The sequence below is a fragment of the Papio anubis genome, chromosome 3 (genome assembly GCF_008728515.1).
Source record: "Papio anubis isolate 15944 chromosome 3, Panubis1.0, whole genome shotgun sequence".
Lineage (NCBI taxonomy): Eukaryota > Metazoa > Chordata > Mammalia > Primates > Cercopithecidae > Papio > Papio anubis.
The window spans coordinates 30608868-30629950 of NC_044978.1; the positions used below are offsets into that span (position 1 = coordinate 30608868).

At 40.9% G+C, this 21083-nt stretch overlaps 1 protein-coding gene across 2 annotated transcripts in view; it reads right to left on the minus strand.

The window, feature by feature from the left end:
- The window catches only part of FNIP2 (folliculin interacting protein 2), a 137570-nt gene extending 117404 nt beyond the window's left edge, over nt 1-20166 (minus strand). The window contains exon 1 of one of the 2 annotated variants that reach the window (XM_003899320.5): nt 19864-20166. In XM_003899320.5, the coding sequence (XP_003899369.1) occupies nt 19864-19970 (107 nt within the window). In that variant the 5' untranslated portion in view covers nt 19971-20166. The remainder of the gene's footprint in view (nt 1-19863) is intronic. The other variant, XM_009207780.4, reaches the window with a different exon arrangement.
- Between the last annotated feature and the right edge of the window lie 917 nt (nt 20167-21083).

The window sequence follows — 21083 nt, forward strand, 5'->3', positions numbered from 1 at the left end:
ATAAAAATAACTAAAAAAAAAGAAAATCTGACTGATTCTATAGCAATTATTCCCTAGTATCACTCTTGTATTACCCTCCAAACCAAACCTTTAATGACTTTAAACAAAAGAATCACAGCAGTACAGCAAACTCCTTCTCCCCTTTTTCCTTTAGGTAAGGCATTATTTCACCTAGAACACATCCACCACCACCAGGACCTAACCGGGTCACAACCCCCGGAGTTGGAAAAAAATGGACTATCATTACTTTTAGTCAGAAAATATCCTGCTCTCGCATAAGCTTTTCCTTTTACATTGTTTTTACTCTTGTCTAAAAATGAAGCATGGAAGGTAAGGAGTCAAGTGGCTTCCACTGCTCCATTATGGCCACAGCACAACTGATGATCAACAAAACGAACTGCCAGGAAATCCTGTGAGCCTGCCTTTAGAGGGCTGGGGAGCAGGGAGGCTATAGCAGTTATTAGATTAAATCCAGACTTGCGGTCAATGTTAACCTGCAAGTTCCTGTGAGTCTAGCCTTTTCTATGTGGAACCTACTTTAATTTTTTCTTAAAGAATACAGCAACTTTTCAAGAGGCCTGTCCATATGTATGGCCTCTTCTCCCAAAGGGGACAAACAGCATGAAGCAATCATGTGTTACAACTCCAGAAGCTGCTATAAAGCAACCTAGGCTCAGCTTCCCTATTAGTTCTCTTCTCCTAAAATTACTCATCAAAAACCCCAAATAAAAGGCAAAAAGATCATTACAAAAAGAAAGAAAAGCGGAGGTTAAACACATAAGATGATAGCATGAGCTAAGTGGGGCTTTGCTTACTGATTTATTCAGACATTTGTCTTGTGCCTATACGTGCCAAGCGCTTACATTGCAAAGCAAAATCAGAGTTGGCATGGTCATCCCTGTCCTCAGAGGGGAGTAGTAAGTCATGCACAGGCAATTACACTCCAGAGGGACAGAGTGCTCAGTGCAATGAGTCTGTGAAAGAGCACATTATCAGCAAAGGCTTCCAGGAATCAGAGTACTTACTATGCACCCAGCACAGTCCTAACTGCAAGAACCACCCACTTAAATCTCATACCACCACCATGAGGTGGTTACTATTATTTCCAACATACCAAAGAGAAAACGGCAGCATAGCACGGCATGGTTAAGCAACTTGTTCGCGACCATACAGCTATTAAGTGATAGTGTGTGGATTCGAAACTGGAAGTCCGATTCCAAGCCCACTCCCGCTCTTAATCACCACACTAGTTAGGAATGAGTTAGGTTAAAGAAGGAAGGGAGGAGCCAAGTTCCAAACAAAGAAGTCCTCATAAAAAGAAAACTCAAAATTGTTTGAGGAACTGAGACAAATTCGCTTTGACTGGACTTAAGAGTATGAGGGGAAGAGCAAAGAGAAATGAGGCAGGGCCGCCACACGAAAGAGGCTGGACTTGATTTTCAGAGTTACTATTCTACGTCTCAGCCCCTCAGTGCCAGAAAGAAAAAAAGTCTAATGAAAATAAAAAAGTCCAACATACAAGAGAATATAGTTGGGTAAGAATTAAAAAGCATAAAAATGTATTTTAGCTATAAATTCATAACAGTTTTTTAACCACACAACAAGGGAACTTGCCATACTCATAGGACTAAAAATTGGCTCCGGTGTGATGCAGGAATCAAAAGGTCTGCGTCCCACATCTTGGCCTATCTGCACGGGTAGCTAGCTCTGCAGCCTTGGCGAGTGAGCCTTTTCCTATTCTATAAAATAAACATAACTGCTTTGGAAAATAAAACTCATGTAAATATCAAGTTTACAGTTAAGTTCCTTTTATCATTTATACTTTGAAATACTGGCCTTTGGCACAGAGCAGCACATTTAACCAGCACGCACCTCTCTTCCACCACAATTTTTAGAAAAGAAAACTATGGGAAAAACTGGTTTGTACAACATGTAATTCCCAACTTCGGCATCCTAAACCTCCAAAATGCATAGCTCATTTCTGCTTTGAAATCCCCACCACATTTTATTGGCTAAACAAATCTTTGTGTTTGCCAAGGAAAAGAAATGATTCCGTTAAAAAGATCTCTGGTTAACTGCACGCAGCGGGGCTGAAAACACTCTGGACTTTCTCAACAGCAGCTAAATCCAAGTTCCTCCCCTCCTAGACTTTGGGAGATGGATCGGCTACCTAAAGTCATGGATCCTTCTGTCCCAAGTGTAAAATTCAAAAACCACAGACTTAGAGATTAAAATTTAAAAAAAAAGCTGAGACCCCCAAAAGCAATACAGACTCTGAAGATAATCTCTCCCACCGCTAAGAAATTACTTCATCTTAGTCAATTAAAGCGGCAAAATAAAAGTATAGCATCGTGAAGAGAGAATCACACAAAAAAATAAGGAGAAAGAAACCCTAGATAAAAATTGCAATGCCTTTGATTCTGGTTAATTTGTCACTATTGTTTTTAGAAAATAGGGAACAAAAATTTCACAGAATAAAGAAGCTTGCAAAGACTGACTACAGGCACCTTTTCCCAAACCAAGCTGTTTTTTTGAAAATAAAAATCACCGTCAACTCTCATTACCATATGAGGACAGGCACAATTTATAGGTGAAATAATTATTTTCAAGTTCTGGGTTTGTTCATTTATTTCAGAACTGACGTTCACAAAAATGCAAAGGGAAGGAATGAGCTTCTGGCAGCTCCTTGAAGCTGTAATAGCATATGACCCGTGCACTAGTAAATCTAGTTTTGTTTTGTTTTTTTAACTCTGGCCATGAGAAACCAAAGTAAGTATTCTTTTATTCATCTGAATCTCCTGTGCAATTAACGTTTTTACTCTATGAACTGCATTAGTACACAGGTATTTGGTGACTTGTTTTTATGAAGATAAAACAGCATGAAGCCAGTAGAATATTTATCTTGGACACAGAATTGGATTAGGTCCAGAAAACAAAAGGACAGATAAGCATTTCTCTAGAAGGAGAAATATAAACACAGTGGTCTTTTCAGCAATGAGTGTGAAGACTGAACTTAACATTTTCCTAATTAACCCGGATGAGAGACTGGTCATGGATAGGGCCATCCCTGTAGATAATGGCACTAATACTTTTTCACCAGCTAAGTCCCAAGTAAAGGGAATAAACAGTAAGACCATTCAAGGTTCTAGGAACAGATAAATGGCAAATGAGTTTCAGTCCAGGCAAAGGTCAGAATTGGTTTAGGCAAAAAAGACCTTCAAACTATTCTTATGACAGACCCTAAACTCTAAGTTTTGTTCCACAGAAAGAATTTATTAAAGAGAGACGTCAGCTGGGAAGAGGGGAGGAACTAAAAAAATGCTGAGTAAATCAGATACGACCTCAGAAACAAAATGATAATTACTTTGCCTTCATATGTAAAACAGTATATTTTTAATAAAATACCCCACACATTTCTTGGTAGTGAATTTCAAAACTCTAAGCTGGAACTGGTATAGAAAATTAAACAATTTATAGAGGAGAGTCTCTGAAGTAAAAAAAAAAAAAAAAAGAAAAAAGAAAGAACCCTGTTACTGGAAAGAAAAAACTGGAGTAAATACAGTTTAGAAGCACAGGTAGGGTTGGGCGCAGGTCCTCATGCCTGTAATTCTACCACTTTGAGAGGCCAAGATGGGAGGATCGCTTGAGCACAGGAGTTTGAGACTAGCCTGGTGAATATAGCAAGACCTCATCTCTTATTAAATTTAAAATTAAAGAAAGAACAAACCATGGATAGGATAAATATACTTGTTACATTCTGAAATAATGGAGATGTTCTTAAAACTTTAAATTTGGAGACAAATTTATGTTTAAAAAAAGAGAGGGGCAGGTGCAGTGGCTCATGCCTGTAATCCCAGCACTTTGGGAGGCCGAGGTGGGCGGATCACGAGGTCAAGAGATCGAGACCATCCTGGCCAACATGGTGAAATCCATCTCTACTAAAAATACAAAAATTAGCTGGGCGTGGTGGCATGTGCCTGTAGTCCCATCTACTCAGGAGGCTGAGGTAGCAGAATCTCTTGAATCCGGGAAGCAAGGTTGCGGTGAGCCGAGATCGCGCCACTGCACTCCAGTCTGGCAACAGAGCGAGACTCGGTCTCAAAAAAAAAAAGAGGAACTTTATATACTGGCTAATACATTCACATATTTTTAAGTACTGGTAGTAGCTGAAAACAATGCAGGTTTAAATAAGTGTATTTAAACAAGCGCCTACTAATGTACTGTACTGAGTATTATGCTATACACTACAGGGACATACATACAATGGTGCTCTCAAGGTATAATCTGGTAAAGTATTTGGATAAATAAAAAAAACCGCTAGTAGAATGTGGTAACTGCCATATATGAAGAATCGGAGCAGGGATCCCCAACCCCTGGGTCACAGACCGGTACCAGACCATGGCCTGTTAGGAACCAGGCCACAAAGCAGGAGGTGAGTGGTGGGTGAGTGAGCATTACCGCCTGAGCTCCATCTCGTCAGATCAGCGGTGGCATTAGATTCTCACAGGAGTGGGAACCCTATTATGAACGGCACATGCAAGGGATCTAGGCTGCACACTCCTTATGAGAATCTAATGTCTGATGATCTGTCACTATCTCCCATCAACCCCAGATGGGACTGTCTAGTTCCAGGAAAACAGGCTCAGGGCTCCCACTGATTCTACATTTGGTGAGTTGCATAGTTCTTTCATTATTTATTATAATGCTATAATAATAGAAATAAAGCACACAATAAATGTAATGTGCTTGAATCATCTCAAAACCATCCCCCACTCCACTGTCCGTGGAAAACCTGTCTGCCATGAAACTGTTCCCTGATGCCAAAAAAGTTGGGGACCACTGGTTTAAAGGGAGTAGCATGCCCATTTGGGGCAATCAACAAAGATAATCAGAGGTGGCATCTAAACCGAGTTTGGAAGAAGGAACAGAATTTCTACAAAAGTAATTCTGGAGGAGGGAACAGAAAAAGAAAAGTCTTAAAGAGCAAGAGATGAATTTTCTGGGCTCTTTGGCAAATATTGGCTTAATATCTTCTGACAACCACAGCTTCATGAATATCAAAACTTGGAGTGTCCAACTGCACCTTAAATTCAACATGTACAAAACCAATTTCTCCTTGTAACTTTCCTATTTCCACTAATTATGCTACCCACATTATTCGGGCGCAAAACTTGGAAGTTACTTTATACATCATGATTTTATTTAATCTTTTTGTTTACAGTGATCTCCCCACCACTTTCACATCCTGTCCAGCTTTCCTCTGAAATGTGACTCATGGACATTCCTCCATTCACACCAGTTAGGTCCCCAAGAAAGAGAAAGCAATGGAAGACATAATAAACCCTTCATTACTTACAAGCTTTGATGCAAACCTCAGCCTAGGAAGCTGAACTGGTCCAGGCTCTGGAACTGGATGGGACCAGATGGACAATTCCAGCTGTGAGGATTTTAGGCCACCCAGAGCCTAGAGCAAAGTAGTTCAAATGTCCTCGTCCCCTGTCCTGACAAGGCCACACAGGAATCTCTATTTCACTAATCTGATGGTGAACGGACTCCTGAGAAGGCCAAGCAAAAAAGAAAAAAAAGATCACGTCTGCTTGCCTCAGTGCTTCAGGCAGAGTTGGTCTAGATCCACATGCCAAATATTTCTAAGATGAAAAGAAAAGTGGAGTCTTTGGAACAGACAGGTAATAAAAGAGATTCACAATACTTTGGAATTTGAAATAAAGAAGAGAGACCCAATTATTGTCTCCTTGAAGGTAACTTGCCCCTCCCCAACTACAAACATCTCTGAGGGAAACCTCTGCAGGGAAAATGACGAGTTGGAGGCCCTGTGCCTTGTACAGAATGATTTCTAAAGTAAATGGAGAGCATAGCACAGGTCTAACACATTATGGCAATGCTTTCACCCCAGGGAAGTTACCTACTGTGGTCTGGTGATTGGACCACAACAATTCTCACCATCAATAGCTAATCTTGACATAATTCTGAAAGGAACTCTCCTCTTAAGTAGCATTAAGCATGCTAGCTGAGCATGCTAGCAGGTCACGGAAAGCTCAGGACAACTCTCTCTGCTACTGCTGTGCTAAACACAATATTGACTTGAACAGTCCAAGCCGTAAAACTCAATGCTCTGCTGGAGTAAACTAAAGAGCAGCATGGCACAGTAATCAGCTATAAGATCAAAGTCCAACACAAACTGGACTTGAAGAATGAAGACAAAATGATGAACAAATTAAAGTGTGGATTTGCACCTACTGGAACTAGACTGCTTTTTAACAGCTTTAGCTGGAGTGAGCAGAGGTTGCCTGCTTCCCTTGGCACATTATCTAAACCAGCACCCACATCCTACATACAATTACTGGCAGTATTTAGCACTTTGTAGATAAGATTACTGGACAATTGGGAGCTTTCTCCCCTTAGCTTCTGATACAAATGCCTCTCCCTTTTCTATTTGTAAAAATGTAACAATTGTGAGCAACCGAATTAATAAGAGCCTTCAAACACAAACTCCTTTCCTCGCAGAAAGTCAGGGATTTTAGGATTAGCTGCCATAATTGGCTCCTCATAAGTGTTTGTGAAATGAATCAAAAGAGGCAAGAGAACTGTCAGGAAACTAATTTGAGGGAAAAAAAAAACAAAAAAGAAGCTCCTGATATTAAAGGATACAAAAAGAGATAGTTGTCTATCTGGTAGGTTTACCAGGTACAGATTTTGCCACAGGCTGGAGGGGAAGCTTAAAGGCTGGGAGCATGAAGCTGTCAGCTTGTATGAGTTTTGTTTTTTCCCTTTGAAGATAAGAGAGGTCTGGGATAGGGGAAAGAGAGAGAAGACTGGGGAATACACATACGTTCTATTTGCTGATATCATATATCATATACACTAAAACTGCACCAACTTGCATCTCAGCACCAAAATTTAAGTTAAGGTCCCTGTGTTTAGCAAGCTGCTCCACCAATCCACTACTTAAAACCTCAGTGGCTCCACATTGCCTTCAGAGCAGGAATTCCACCTTTTGGTAAAGACAAGCTACTTGCCATTTCCCTGGAACCTTGAGATCAGCAGAGATGCATTTAATACAGGGAAAGAGCTGGAGGGAAAGACATAATATTTAAGTCTCTAAGAGTTACAAGAGACACTACATATTGAATGTCTAATAGTTGCCAAGCACTGTGCAGTACAATTGATATGTATTATCTCTAGTCTTCAGACAAACTTGCAAGAAAGGCAACTTTACAACTGTTTTACATATTAAAAAAAAACCAACAAAAAAAACAAAACTCATTTAGAGAGAATAATGTGCCCCACATTGCAAGTGGGAGAGTCAGGTTTGAATTCAAAAATGTAAATCCAGACTAGGCGCAGTGGCTCCCGCGTGTAATCCCAGCACCTTGCGGAGGCTGAGACGGGCGGATCACTTGAAGCCAGGAGTTCGAGACCAACCTGGCCAACATGCTGAAACCTCATCTCTACCAAAAAAAATACAAAAATTAGCCAGGCATGGTGGCATGCGCCTGTAGTCCCAGCTACTCGGCAGGCTGAGGCAGGACAGCCACTTCAACCTGGGAGGTGGGGGTTGCAGTGAGCCGAGATCGCGCCACTGCACTCCAGCCTGGGCGACAGAGTGAGCCTCCATCTCAAAACAAAAACAAAAACAAACAAAAAATATAAATCTGTAACAAAGGCCCTACTCTAATAAGACTCAAAGTATAGACTGGAGACCCTCCCCATCTACACTTTGGGGTTACCTACATTTAAAATTTAAAATTAATAATGCTTGCAACAACTTGCACAATTCAGTCCAAATGTATCTTGCCTCATAGGAATACTTTGATTTCATAGAGACTGGTCCACTCATTTTTAACTCAGGAACACCTCTAAGGTAAAAAGTTTTTCACCTCTCTGAATTCTACCTATTAGCTCTTATCTCCTCCATAGAGCCTCCCTAACTAGCCCAGACTAAAGAGCCCTCCCTCACTCCTTCCTTTCATCTTAATAGGACTTTAGAGACTTGGTCCCGAACCACTGTTTTGTATTATTAATTAGTTTTTCACACGTAATGTATATTATTGCACAATTAACAGTAAGCTCCCTAGAAATAGTACTCAGACTTCATACTTTCTTTTTTCTTTTTTTTTGAGACAGAATCTCACTCTGTTGCTGAGACTGGAGTGCAGTGGTGCGATCTCGGCTCACTGCAACCTCCGCCTCTGGGGTTCAAGCGATTGTCCTGCCTCAGCCTCCTGAGTAGCTAGGACTACAGGTGCATGCCACCACACCCAGCTAATTTTTTTGTGTTTTTAGTAGAGACAGGGTTTCGCCATGTTGGTCAGGCTGGTCTTGAACTCCTGACCTCAAATGATCTGCCTGCCTCATCCTTCCAGAGTGCTGGGATTACAGGCACGAGCCACCACGCTCGGCTAGACTTAATACTTTCTTATAAACCTCACAAAATCTACCACTGAATCTCAGTCTTAAGTACTTCAAATATTAATCTGCAGAGAGAGAATACAGATCATGTATTAATAAAGAGCTGACTGATTTCAGTTTGAATTCCCAGGGTCACTAGTTAACCACTCAATTTCAGGCAAGCCTCAAGTGTTCATCCATAATTATGGAAAATTTATAATCTATAAATTGGATAATAAAAATATCTACCATCAAAGAATAACTATGAGACATGTGTGAAATGACTTAAGTAAAAAGCACTTGGTATAGGGAAGCAAATGGTAAAGAATATTATTATTTTTTAAATGCTGGAATGGGCTCCCTTAAAATTCTTGAGAAATAGCTATTCTAAAAGCATTCTAAAAGATTTCAGGGAAGTCACTTACGTACATATGCTACATTTATGTCTTCACTAATTAACAAGGTTTACAACATCTTTATCATCATAAATAAATGGCTATTTGTATTATAACAGAATTCTATATTTTTCCTTTTTTTTTTTTTTTCTGAGACAGGGTCTCACTCTGTCACCCAGGCTAGAGTACAGTGGTGTGATCATTGCTAAAGCCTCAACCTCTTGGGTTCAAGTGATCCCACCACCTTAGACCCACAAGTAGCTATAACCACAAGCATGTGCCTAGCTAATTTTTTTTAAATTTTTTATTTTGTAGAGATGGGGTCTCCTTTTGTTCCCAGGCTGGTCTCAAACTCCTGGACTCAAGAGATCCTTCCACCTCAGTCTCCCAAAGTACTGATTACAAGCATGAGCCACCATGCCTGGCCTCTAATTTTTATCTTTTGCTCACACATTTTATAGGATATTTCTGGTCAGGCAAGGTGGCTCATGCTTGTAATCCCAGCACTTAGGGAAGCTCAGGTTGGGGGATCACTTGAGCCCTGGAGTTCAAGACTACACTGGGCAACACAGTGAGACCACCCCACTGCTCCCGTCTCTACAAAAAAAAAAAAAAAAAGTGGGTATGGTGGTGCATGCCTGTCTGTGGTCCTAGCTACTTGGGAGGCTGAGGTGGGAGGATCACTTCAAGCCCGAGGCTCCAGGCTGCAGAACTCAGATTGTGGGCCCACCGCATTCCAGCCTGCGGACAGAGTGAGACTATCTTTAAAAACTCCACCACCAACAAAGGATATTTATCCATTTATCCACAATCTCATCACCCCATAATGTCAACTGTTCTTTATTATTTTTCTGTTTTTCTTTCTAGTTCTTGGTCATACATTTGCATATCTTACTAATATATTCATCTGGTAGATACCAACTGGTGTTGGTTGCTTTCATTTAACATAAACATTTTATATTAACACAGTCTTCATAATCATTTAACTATTACATTACTATCCTACAAAGCTGACGTAACAATTTAGATACTTTCCTGCTGTTGGACAATTGTTATGATCCTTTTATTTAACATTATAATGATAATATATAAAGAACATCTTTGTGCACAAAGATTTGTTTTTTAAACATTTTCATGCACAAAAGTTTTTTCTCTTAAGTTACTGAGTCAAAAAAGTATGAGCATTTTTAAGTGTGGAAAGCACAGCCAAACTGAGCTGTAAAAGAGTTTAACAATCTGCACACATGTTGAACTAGACAAGTGATCAACAACGACCAAGAATGATCTAGGGTCCAAGTTTCCCCACCACCCTACCACTGCTATTTCTTCAGGGTACTTTAAATCATCTTCACTAAACAGCCACTATCATATGCTGTTGGTAGGCGTATAAACAGGTGCAACCTCTCTGGAGCGCAATTTGGCAGAAATTCCACCCTGGGTTCTTATCCTGGAAATATACTTGAGCTTATGCATAAGAATCTTTCAATCATGAAGTTCACCATTTCTAACAATAAAGCCTGAAAGTAAATACTCCATCAGTAGAAAACTGGTTAAAATTACAGTAGTCCCCTCTTATCCACAGGGGATACCTTTCAAGACTTCCAGTGGATGCCTAAAACCGTGCTTAATGCCAAACCCTGTGTATACTATGCTTTTTCCCATACATACCTATGATAAAGTTTAATTTATAAATTAGGCACAGTAAGAGATTAACAACAATAACTAATAATAAAATAGAACAATTTTAATATACTATAGTCATAGTTACGTGAACGTGATCTCTTTCTCAGGAAATATCTCATCGTACTATAGTCACCCTCTTTCTCCTTGTGATGATGTGAGATGACAAATGCCTACGTGATAAGATGAAGTGACAGTGGAGATTCCATTGTGCTACTCAGAATGGTGTGCAATTCAAAACTTACAAATTGTTTGTTTCTGGAATCTTCTTTCTTCTTTTTTAAATGGTACTGCTCCTTGCAGAGCAAACTCATAGGCAGTGCACCCAGAGTTGGTCCATTTCTTGAATTCTTGACTTAATATTGTCAGACTGAGGTTGACAGCAGAAAGTGAAACTTCAGATAAGGGAAGACTATTGTAGTGTGCTTGGCTGCACACGTAAATTACCCAGGGAGAGTTTCATAAAGACAAACATAAAGCCTCAGCCCAGATCTATTAAATCAAGATCTCTGAGAAGTAGTCTGGGCATTTAAAGCTCTCTAGGTGACTTTAGTGTCTCACCAGACTTGAGAACTACTGGGTTAAGTGTTGTATATGCATTTATTCAAAGGAGTACAAAGCAACTTTTAGCAAAATGATGAACAGTGTAGGTAGCAACTACCATTTTGTCTGAGGGAAAGAATTTTTTTTCTTGTATTTGCATAGAGTATTTCTAAAAGGATACGAAAGAAACTGGTACAGCAATGGTAGCCTTTGGGAAGAGGGATTGGGGTGTGAAGTAAGAGGCTTATATTTCAACATATTTTATATGAACTTTTAACTAGCTATGTTTGAAAAAATCTTAAAATCATAACTTCATGTAAAAGCAATTTCTCAGGTACACATGGCACGAAGCAATATATGGCAGCCCCACTGTGGGGCCAGTTACCAGCATCCACAGGGTCTTCCATGGAGCCTGCACACTCAGCACCAAGTGGCTACCAGGGGTCCATCTCTGCGCTCTGTGCAGGGCAGGGCCAGTAGTTCCGGCTGCCTCCTTCTGCCCTAGCAACTAACTTACTCAATGTACCATTCTAAAGCAAACAGTCATTGCCTGATATGCTTGGAGAAAATGTTTACTCACGGCTCACCTCCTCACACAGTGTAGGCCACCATTAATATGTTAGTCTGGCACATTCTTTTTAAAGAACATGTCAGATTCACAAATCCATTTCTAAGTTAGTTTCTCAAATGGAAAAATCATACATGGAAAGCAGAGATGATTCCATTTTTTTTTCCTAAAGTGCTTACTTCATTTAACATGCAAATATATAGTCTTTGCAGGGTTCAGAATACCAATATTGTTTTCACAATTAAGTGTACTATTATCTTAAATTTGAGAGAACCAATTTGCTCATTTCATTCCATAATGTATTTCAGTTTTACCAAGCCACACAAGAATTCAAATGAATCTAAAAAGTATATAGAGAAGAGTTCTACATCATCAACCCACAGCTAACAATTTCATAGCTTCATAAATATTTAAATCGTTTTTCAGTAGGTCATTTCTGACAGCTGTGGGATTTCATAACTGGATCTCTGATATATTACTTAAGCAAGTGTCTTCTTAAAGGTTTTCTTAGGGAGGTGGGGGTGCAGATCAATCAACTGTTAGAACACTTTTACCCTATCATTTTGATACCAGAAAAATAATTCACTAATATTGACAAAAAGGAGGAAATTTCTTTGAGCCATCTGTAACAAGATTCATTTTCTAAAATGTCAAAATGCATGCTAGAAACATCAAGAAATATTTCAGAGATCAGATTCTGGAATACTAGAGACTGTTTATGGATTATCAGTGTTCAACACTCTTGAATTCGTTCATTCATTCAACAGGTATTTATTAAACGCCAACTTCCTGCCAAGCACTGCATTAAAAGCAGAGATACAACGGCAAGGCTAGGATTTAGAAGAACTCTCACAGCCATGCTGTAACTATCACATGTATGTCTTCCTGTTTCATTCACAGTTATTTCAGATGTATGCTTTAAATTTAAAAGACTTTGTGGCATTGAATTTAAAAGGTTGTTACTATTTTTTAATCACATTTTATAGAAGAACTTGAGTGAGGATAGCTAATGAAGAACCGAATGATAATATACTTTTCCCCCCATAACCCCAAAGGTTTTGACTATAAGACAAAAAAAGAGAATGTCCAACTTTCCAGGCATATCAGAGAGAGAGCTGGCAGTCTGAAGTATTTATAAGGTGTTAAAGTCAGAATCAACTGGACTGGTGAATTTGCTGCTGCTTCCTAACACATCGTAAATCAACACCTGTTTCATCTCTTGAGGAATGTACAGGTTAACGTCTAACTTGTCTTCAACTTGTGAAGAGTTGCCATGACAACATGCAACTGTCCTTACTGGGAAACAGGCTAAGGTCCCCACCAGATACGTAGGTTCTCAATTAGTCCCCCTCAGCTTTTGGGGGATGAATTTCTACTGCCTCAGTGCTCACTTTCACTTAGATATCCTGCATGAATTGGTTGTCATTTTCAATTAGACATCAGTACATAACCAAACACCAATCATTTATTTAAAGATATATATCAAATACAGAAATCTCTTATTTATGATTAAAAAGTCTTAGGTGTGGTGATAAAATCATCGTCTAAACCAATATATAAATCTCTTATAGCACCATGATGGACACAAATTCTAGAGTGTAATCTACAAATTAAACAAGTTTACAGGGACAAATAACTAGAAAAATAACTCCTAGAAATGAAGGCACACAGTTCAGGAGAGAGAAATATGATAATCAGGGATCCAGACTCATGCTGATACTAAAATCTTATATAACAGAAAGAGTACTCTGCTATACAACATTTATCCACAACATTATAGTATTAATGGCTACATTTTATTGCGCTTAATATGTTGTATTATTCTGGCACAAACAGAAAGTGCAATAAGGAAAAAAAAATATGTAGCATGATGCATGAGAAGGCACATTGTCCTTTTCAGAAGTCCATTATAAAGGCAGCTGGACAGATTCTGGCTGAACACAAGTGGGGTGCCAGCCCATCTCCTTCCATCCCCATCCCACCCTCCCATTCAAGCACTGGTTACAAAAGTGTCTGTGTGGCCATGAGAAGTGAGTCATGGATGTTCCATTTACAGATGGGGTGGGGTTGAGGGAAATCACTGTTACATGCCCAGTTAGCTGGAAAAGTCCATCCTGTTTTTCCTTTTTTACATAATAATCATTTTTCACAAATCTGAGATAAAGAATGCTTGGTAAGTAGGAACTCACCAAATATTTCAGCACTCTTACATCCAAAGGAAAGACTTACTTTTACAGCCAAGTACATGATCTCATAGTGCAGGCCTAACAATTCACACTAAGCCAAGGGGCTTGTACAATCAGTATAAAACATTTGTTCCTTTTCACCCACACCAAGAAAAACAGTGGCTGGAGAAATAAAGCACATTACCGGTTCCCAAATCAGATTCACCCACCAGGAGTTCATGCTGGCAGCCAAAGTATTTCATGACGGCAAGGACAATCTTTTACAGCTTCCATTTCCAAGGAAACTCAATGGCAAAGTAGCTTCCTTAGGCTGACCTCACAGGCAAACCACAAGAAACACAACCTAAAGCAACAACAAAAACCACTGCTCTTTTTGGAGCTGTATACTCCATGCATTAAAAGACCATACGCCTCCATCCATCTCTTAGTACCACCTACTAAATCAAATAATAATGCATCATATGACAAATTCACATTTCAGGACTTAAAATTATAACTACATGTTTTAGCTTTTAAAACATCTAATCCAGCCCTCTTATCCACATTCCCTCAAAATCCAAAGGACTGTGTCAGTCTTTTCTAAACGTATTTCAAATAAAGCTTGAGCGGCATGCAGCTCCTAAACTGTACTCTGAGCCCCCACGAAGACTACACTGGGCTCTGCAGCTCAGGTGAAGTAGCGACCCTGTCAAACTACTAAACATTTTGCACATACATATTTCCTATCATTATTGACATCGCCAATTAACTTGGCCTCTGAGGTTTGTAACAAATTTAGGTTTTAAATACATTAAACTTCACAACAAACATATTACTTTTAATAATAGCAGCTAACAGTTTTTTTGATGAAGAAGAAAGATTCTATGAAGAAATGTATTCAAATCAGGTTTCTCCATAAACATTATCCTTACTCTATTACCTCATGGTGTAGAATACGCTAAATGCTATTTAAGTTACTTTAAATAGTTAAATAATCTAATAGTTAAATAATCTAGAATATTTAGGTTTAAAATAATCCAAATCACAAAAGTAACACAAATTCATTAGAGCAAAATCCAAAAATACCAACAAGAATAAAACACAAAAAATTAAAATAAAATTTTCACCTACCTCTTGGCAACCACTGTTATAATATGTTGGTGTAGAGTGTTGCTGGCCTATTCTGCACATGCATAATCGCTCCTATTTTTAAATGTTTTCCACATAAATTTATAACTTGCTTTTACTTTTTAAAATTTATATAAATTTATGGGTATAAGTGTAATTTTGTTACGTGCATAGATTGCACAGTGGTGAAGTCAGGCTACTAGAGTTGCTTTTACTTCTATTGAGAACATTTTTCTGTGTTTCGGTGTCTGTGTATAAAATTATGATTCGGCTGCTATAGAATGTCATCCATTGTGTGACTATATCATTTTGCTTAACTAATTTCCTTTTTTGGCTAAATGCGATTTTATTCTTGATAATAAAAATTTGCAAATAACTTTGAAAAAACAAACACACCGTATTTCTAAGAATCTTTCTGATGCCCCGTCACCTCTACCAGGTTTGAGTGAGTGCCCGCTGAACGTCTTTAAGACCTCTCTGAAAACTTAAGATCTCTGTTTCATGACTGACTGCATCAAGGTTAAAAAACTAATACGCAAGCGAAAACAGTTCACTTCAGCTCTGTCTCAAGTCTCTCATCTACGGAAAGAAAACGGCCTCTGAAAAATGGTTCCATTTTCATAAAGCCTCAACAGGAATAATATTGAACTCCATGACCTAAAAAAAGATGCTTGGTAATACTTAAAATCATTTTGTATTGCATGTTATTCTTTTCAAAAGATTTTCAAGCTCATTACCTCCTAACCACAACTCTATTTCATAGGTCTGATGCTGTCACTTTACAAATGACAAAGCTGAGGATCAGAAAAATGGAGTCTTGTGGGGTCTCACAACAACACGGTGCAGGAGGCAGGGCTAAATCAATGGCCTCCTCAATCTGTGTTCCAAGTGCTCTTAATAGCACTCACTGCGTTCAAAGGAAGGGTTCCCTTCTTCACCTCTGAAAAAATCACTAACCAGTGCATAGTATCTTGCAGGACAAGGAGATATGACGTAAGGAGTATGCCAGTAGATCCAAGGCAGCAAGCAAGAAAAATGTACAGAAAGACTTTCTTTTAGAAAGTAGTCAAAAGAAATCAAAACCGCTATTTATATGTCACGTTTTACGTTATTGGCATTAAAAATGTTGAGTGTCCTAGAACAAAACTGTTTTTTCCCCAAAATATTCTCCACCCTACCTCAGAACAAATCTCATTAGAAATACTTGCATCTGGAGATTTATTAGTGGGAGGGGAGGAAGAACTTCTGTGTAATTTCCCTCCATAGGAGGGAAGAGTAAATCACAATCCTGCCCTTAGTCACTCCAAGCACAAGAACAGCAAGTAAGTTTTCAATTCTGTGCTTATATAAAAATCTACTCTTTATCAGTGTTTAACTGTTTGTCATAGTTTCCAGTGTGTGGTCTGCTATTTACTCATCTTGGTGTACAATCTGTTGTCCTTTAGATTGTAAACTTCAGTAGGCGAGACCATGGGTGTCCTGCCTGGATTTATACAGGTAGAGCACCAAGCCACAAGCATAGAGGCATCAGATGCTATTTGATAAGTGGATTACATTACACTTATACTAACTCTATAACAGATTAAATTTGTTCTACCAAAACAGTGGGGATTAGCACTAACTAGGCCATTTGGCCTTAGGTATACTGTTCTCTGGCATTCACACAGCTAGCTAACAAGCAGCTGCAATGCCTTCACTTGTTCTTCATATCCCAGATAATATACATGCTTCCCTACTTCATTTAACTGCTCCAAAATAAAACATCTGATAGTCCAGGGTCTTTTTATCTCCCTGCTAAATACACATTTTAGGGGGAAACTGCCCCATTAATTTACAAAAGATATGGAAAAAACAACAACAGCAGCAAGAACAACCTTAAGATAATGCTTCAAACTTGAACCACACCTGTCAGTCACTGGGCATAGCGTGGCTTGAAAACGTCCTGGCCTTAAATCCTAGGTAACCAAGAATATAATTCTATTTCTGACTTGAGTCACTGCACATATCATTTTTTTTTGGGGGGGGGTCCTAATTTATTTTCTGGTACAAAGCATTATTCAAATGTAAACACCATAATCATATAGCGTTTTTGACTACTTCTCCAAAACACGTAAGTTTGATCAATCGTGATTTCTTTTGTTTTCCTAGCAACCTGTTTCCTCAAAGCTATGAAAAGGGCTTTCTGTCAAGATCCTAAAGGAAATACTCCAGAAGAAATCTTGACTGTGATGATACTCTTTTTAGATGAAATGCCAGGAAGCATGAAGTCCTGAAAATGACCTGTGAGATAAACTAGTTATATTGGACAACAGATTTCCTCTCTAATCAAGTGTGTAAAAACTGGAGGAATGAGAACAGTCATAAGCCCAGCGAAGGGACTAGGAAGTGCACAAGAGTAAAATGACTAACAACAAGGGCAAAACAACTTTGAGAAAAGTTTAAAATAACCAGTGAAAGTCCATCATGGAAACAGAAGATGTATGAACTCTAAAACAAACAAAAAGTTGGATCTTAGACTTTCCCCCATATACATTACAAAACTGCCCGAAAAGTCTACCTGAATCCTCAGTGAATTTTCAATCTCCAGATAAACAAGTTACATCCTGTATTTAAATGCACTAAAGAATACAAATTCATGTTAGGAATACTTGATTTTTAATCTAAGCGTTTTACCTTCACTTCTAAAACTCTATACAACTACAAGGTAGGTTCCCAAGGCCAGCTAATGCCCTGCAATAAGGCACCTTGTTCTCCCCGAAGTACATACCAGCTCCTATTTGGCAAAATCTGGATAAAATGAAACACAGGTTCACAATTTTTTAGGTAGAGAGAAAAATTTTCCTGGAAGCTTTCCCCAGGCCAGCTACACAGCATCTTAGAGTTAAGCCAGGTGAAAAGAGCAAATGGAAAGACTTGCTTGGGGTCTCCTTTGTCAGTCTGGTGAACACAGGATGGTTTGTTCCCATCTTCCAGCATCCTTGCTCACATCTGCTACTTTACTTTCTTTGCCATGGTGACCTCTATCAGGGACACTATTGAAGGGGGCCCTCATCAAGTAGGATGTTCAACTGGGATCCCCAAATTCTCCAAAAACATCAACCTCAAACACTTGTAGAAAATCCTAATGAGGTCAAAAAAAAAAAAAGGCCGTACTTGGCACGATTTTCTGTTCTTCATTATACACAAATGAGAAGTCAGAACACTACTGAAAATGTTCCCACAAAGTGAGAATCAATTTCCCTAATATGGCCCAAAGCCCTAAATATAGCCCCAATTTTTTTGGTTCAAATACACTCAATCAAACTTGTGGATAGAGGAAGTGGTGGTCGGCAACTGGGCAAGGAGCACAGAAAACAATGACAATGTAACGGCCACTATGTCCTCCTGCATTCAAATGGCTTTAAATGTCCTTGGCAAAAGCTGCCAACATACAGACACCTGTAACATCACATGCCCCTTCCGCTCCAGGCTTTGTACCCTTGATAAAGTCTGGGTTACAGGGAGGGAAGGGACGAAATTACACACCTTGGGTCCGAAGTAATTCTACCATTCTGAGAAGTACATGGCATCACTAGTACTCAGCCTAGCAAAAGGCATAGAATTCCCACTCAAATTATAAGGCTCGTTAGCCTAAAGAAAACATGAGAATTTAACTCGGGGAGTTTAAAGTCCTCACAACACGCCTTCCATGTGTGTGCGCGCGCACACACACACGTTATTTAATTTTCACATGACCACAGTGAGAGACTGTTTTAAATGATGGAATTCAAGAAAAGCAAAATCTAGAACATAAAACTTAATTCAGAATTTATTTCGAAGTTTCACTTCAAACTTTTAAAAGGTTTATTATACTGGGTCTAGATCTGTTTAACAATGAACTGTTTTTGCAAGACATTCTGGCCAAAAAGTACCTAGAAGAGTGTCAGACTTGGGAGTTAATGCTCAATTTTAAAATGTGCTGAAAAATTGTTAAAGATCAATAAACCTCTCAACATACTTGTGCTCAAAAGCAATATAGGACATTTTAAGGCATCTTTTAAAAGTTAGCCCTTGAAATCAGAATAGCATAGGGATTTTAAAGACTGGAATCTGTGGTCAAACTGCTTGGGTCAAAACACAGGCTCTACCACTGACAGCTGTGGATTTTGGGCAAGCCGCCTAAGTTCTCTGGGACTCTAAGTTTCCTCACCTGTAAAATGGGACTTATAATAGCACCTACCTCACCGCATTGATAGAAAAGTAAACGACAGAAATCAACATAAAGCATTTTAGATAGTAAGCTCCCCATAAATGCTATCAATATTCAAAGGTACGTGTTCGAGAGATCAAATCTATTAAATATACATTATCAGCTTTGATCACTTGAAATCTCGGAAATTTCATAATTGCATCTTACTCCCCCTTTCCACACATCATGCGGCTTCAACCTTCCAGATGATGTGGAAATTACATACTTTCATTCATCCGTTTGAGAGCTTGTCATATATGGCAAGAAAGAAGAAAGATGCCTTTTTCGTGACTGTTGCTCCTTCAGAACTTCAAAACACTGTCACGTACACAATAGGTTGGAGCTGCCCTCAAAATGACAGCTCACAGCTTTGCTGGGCCCGCAGAGGCGCCCAGGCGGCTCTGCCCGGAAGGGGTTCACCCCAATAACCGGAGAATCTCCCGTCGCCACAGCCAAGCAAGCGCACGCCTGGGAACCCCAAGGAACACAAGAGAACTCTGAAATGGGGAAGGACCCCGAGTTGTGGAGGAAGAGCGGGAGGAAGGGTCACGGAGGGTCCGGAGCCACACTCGGATCAGGCGCGTCCACGCTGACAAGCCCGGGACCAGGTGCCGGCGATGGGCAGAGCCGTCCCGGACGGCCCCTTCCCCTTCCCCTACCCGGCCCCTTCCCCTACCCGTCCCCTTTCCGGCAAGCACCGAAGCCAACTCGGGTCCCGCGCCAGAGTAGCCCCCCGGCGCCCCTCACCTAAAGGCGGGTCCTTCCTTAGGAGCCCTGCCCTGGGCAGACGCCGCCGCGGAGCTGCCGCTGCTGCCCCTTTTGTTGAAGAGCTTCTGGAGCAGGGTCGGGGCCATGATGCCGCCGCCGCCGCCGCCGCAGCTCCGGCCGTGGCGCTCGGGGGACCGGCGGCTCAGCGCGCAGCCGGGGGCGGCGGCCGCGGTGGCGTGGCCATCGCGGCGGCGCGGCCGCCCAGCCTTGCGGGAGCGCGGGGCCGCTGCAGCTGAGTAACTCTGCTCGGCGCCCGAGCTGCCGGCTGCCGGTCATATGACTGAGCCGGCCCGCCGCCGCCTCGCGCGCTGACAGTTATCTCCTGCGGGAGGAGCCCGCAGCCCCACGGCGGCGGCGGCGGCGCGGGAGGAGCGCGGCGGCCCCGGCGGCGGCCATTGGCCCGGCGGCCGCCCGCCCCGGGCTCACGTAACCCCGGCTGGAGGCGGGAGGCGGGAGGCGGGAGGTGGGAGGTGGGAGGTGGGAGGCGGGAGGCGGGAGGCGCGGCCCGGAGCGGGCGGGCAGCCCAGTACTCCGGGCACGCGGGGGACGCGGACGGGGGCAGGCGCGTCACTTAAAGGGGCCTGAGGGGCGGGAGCGGCAGCCAGGGCGCAGCTCCGCCAGTGGCGTGGGGTTCCCACGGAGCCTGAGTTCTTTCGCACAGCGAGCATGCAGCTAGGCCGATCTTTGTTCTTTAGAGACAAAGCCCCTGAACTTGGGTCCTCGCTTTGTTCAGGTACAAGAAGAGCCCGTTCACAGAAGGCGTGTGCTAGGGGAGAGGGCTTGGTACGTGCGGTGACCGCTTCGGTGGGCTGTGATCTGAATCACATAGCACTCAAGGTTTTGTCAGGTTTTCTCTATATCCAGATTCGATTCCTCCAGGCTTTCACAAAATTTAAAGTGTTTATCCAAATCATTTGTTCTGTTTGACGTCTTGGGCCACCATACCATGGTTATATAAGAAGTTGCATTTGAAATGTTAAGCCCCCCTTTAAAACACACACACACACACACACACACACACACACACACACACGGAACTCACTACATAGATTTAGAAACAAGATATTTTATAACAAGGCATTGTTTTTCCTAATACATATTTAACAATCAATCAAGGTATATCAGCGGCAGACGTTTGGTTTGAGGAAGGGAGGAGTTCGTGTGTTTGAGTCCACTTTTCTGCCCTGTCCCACCCCAGT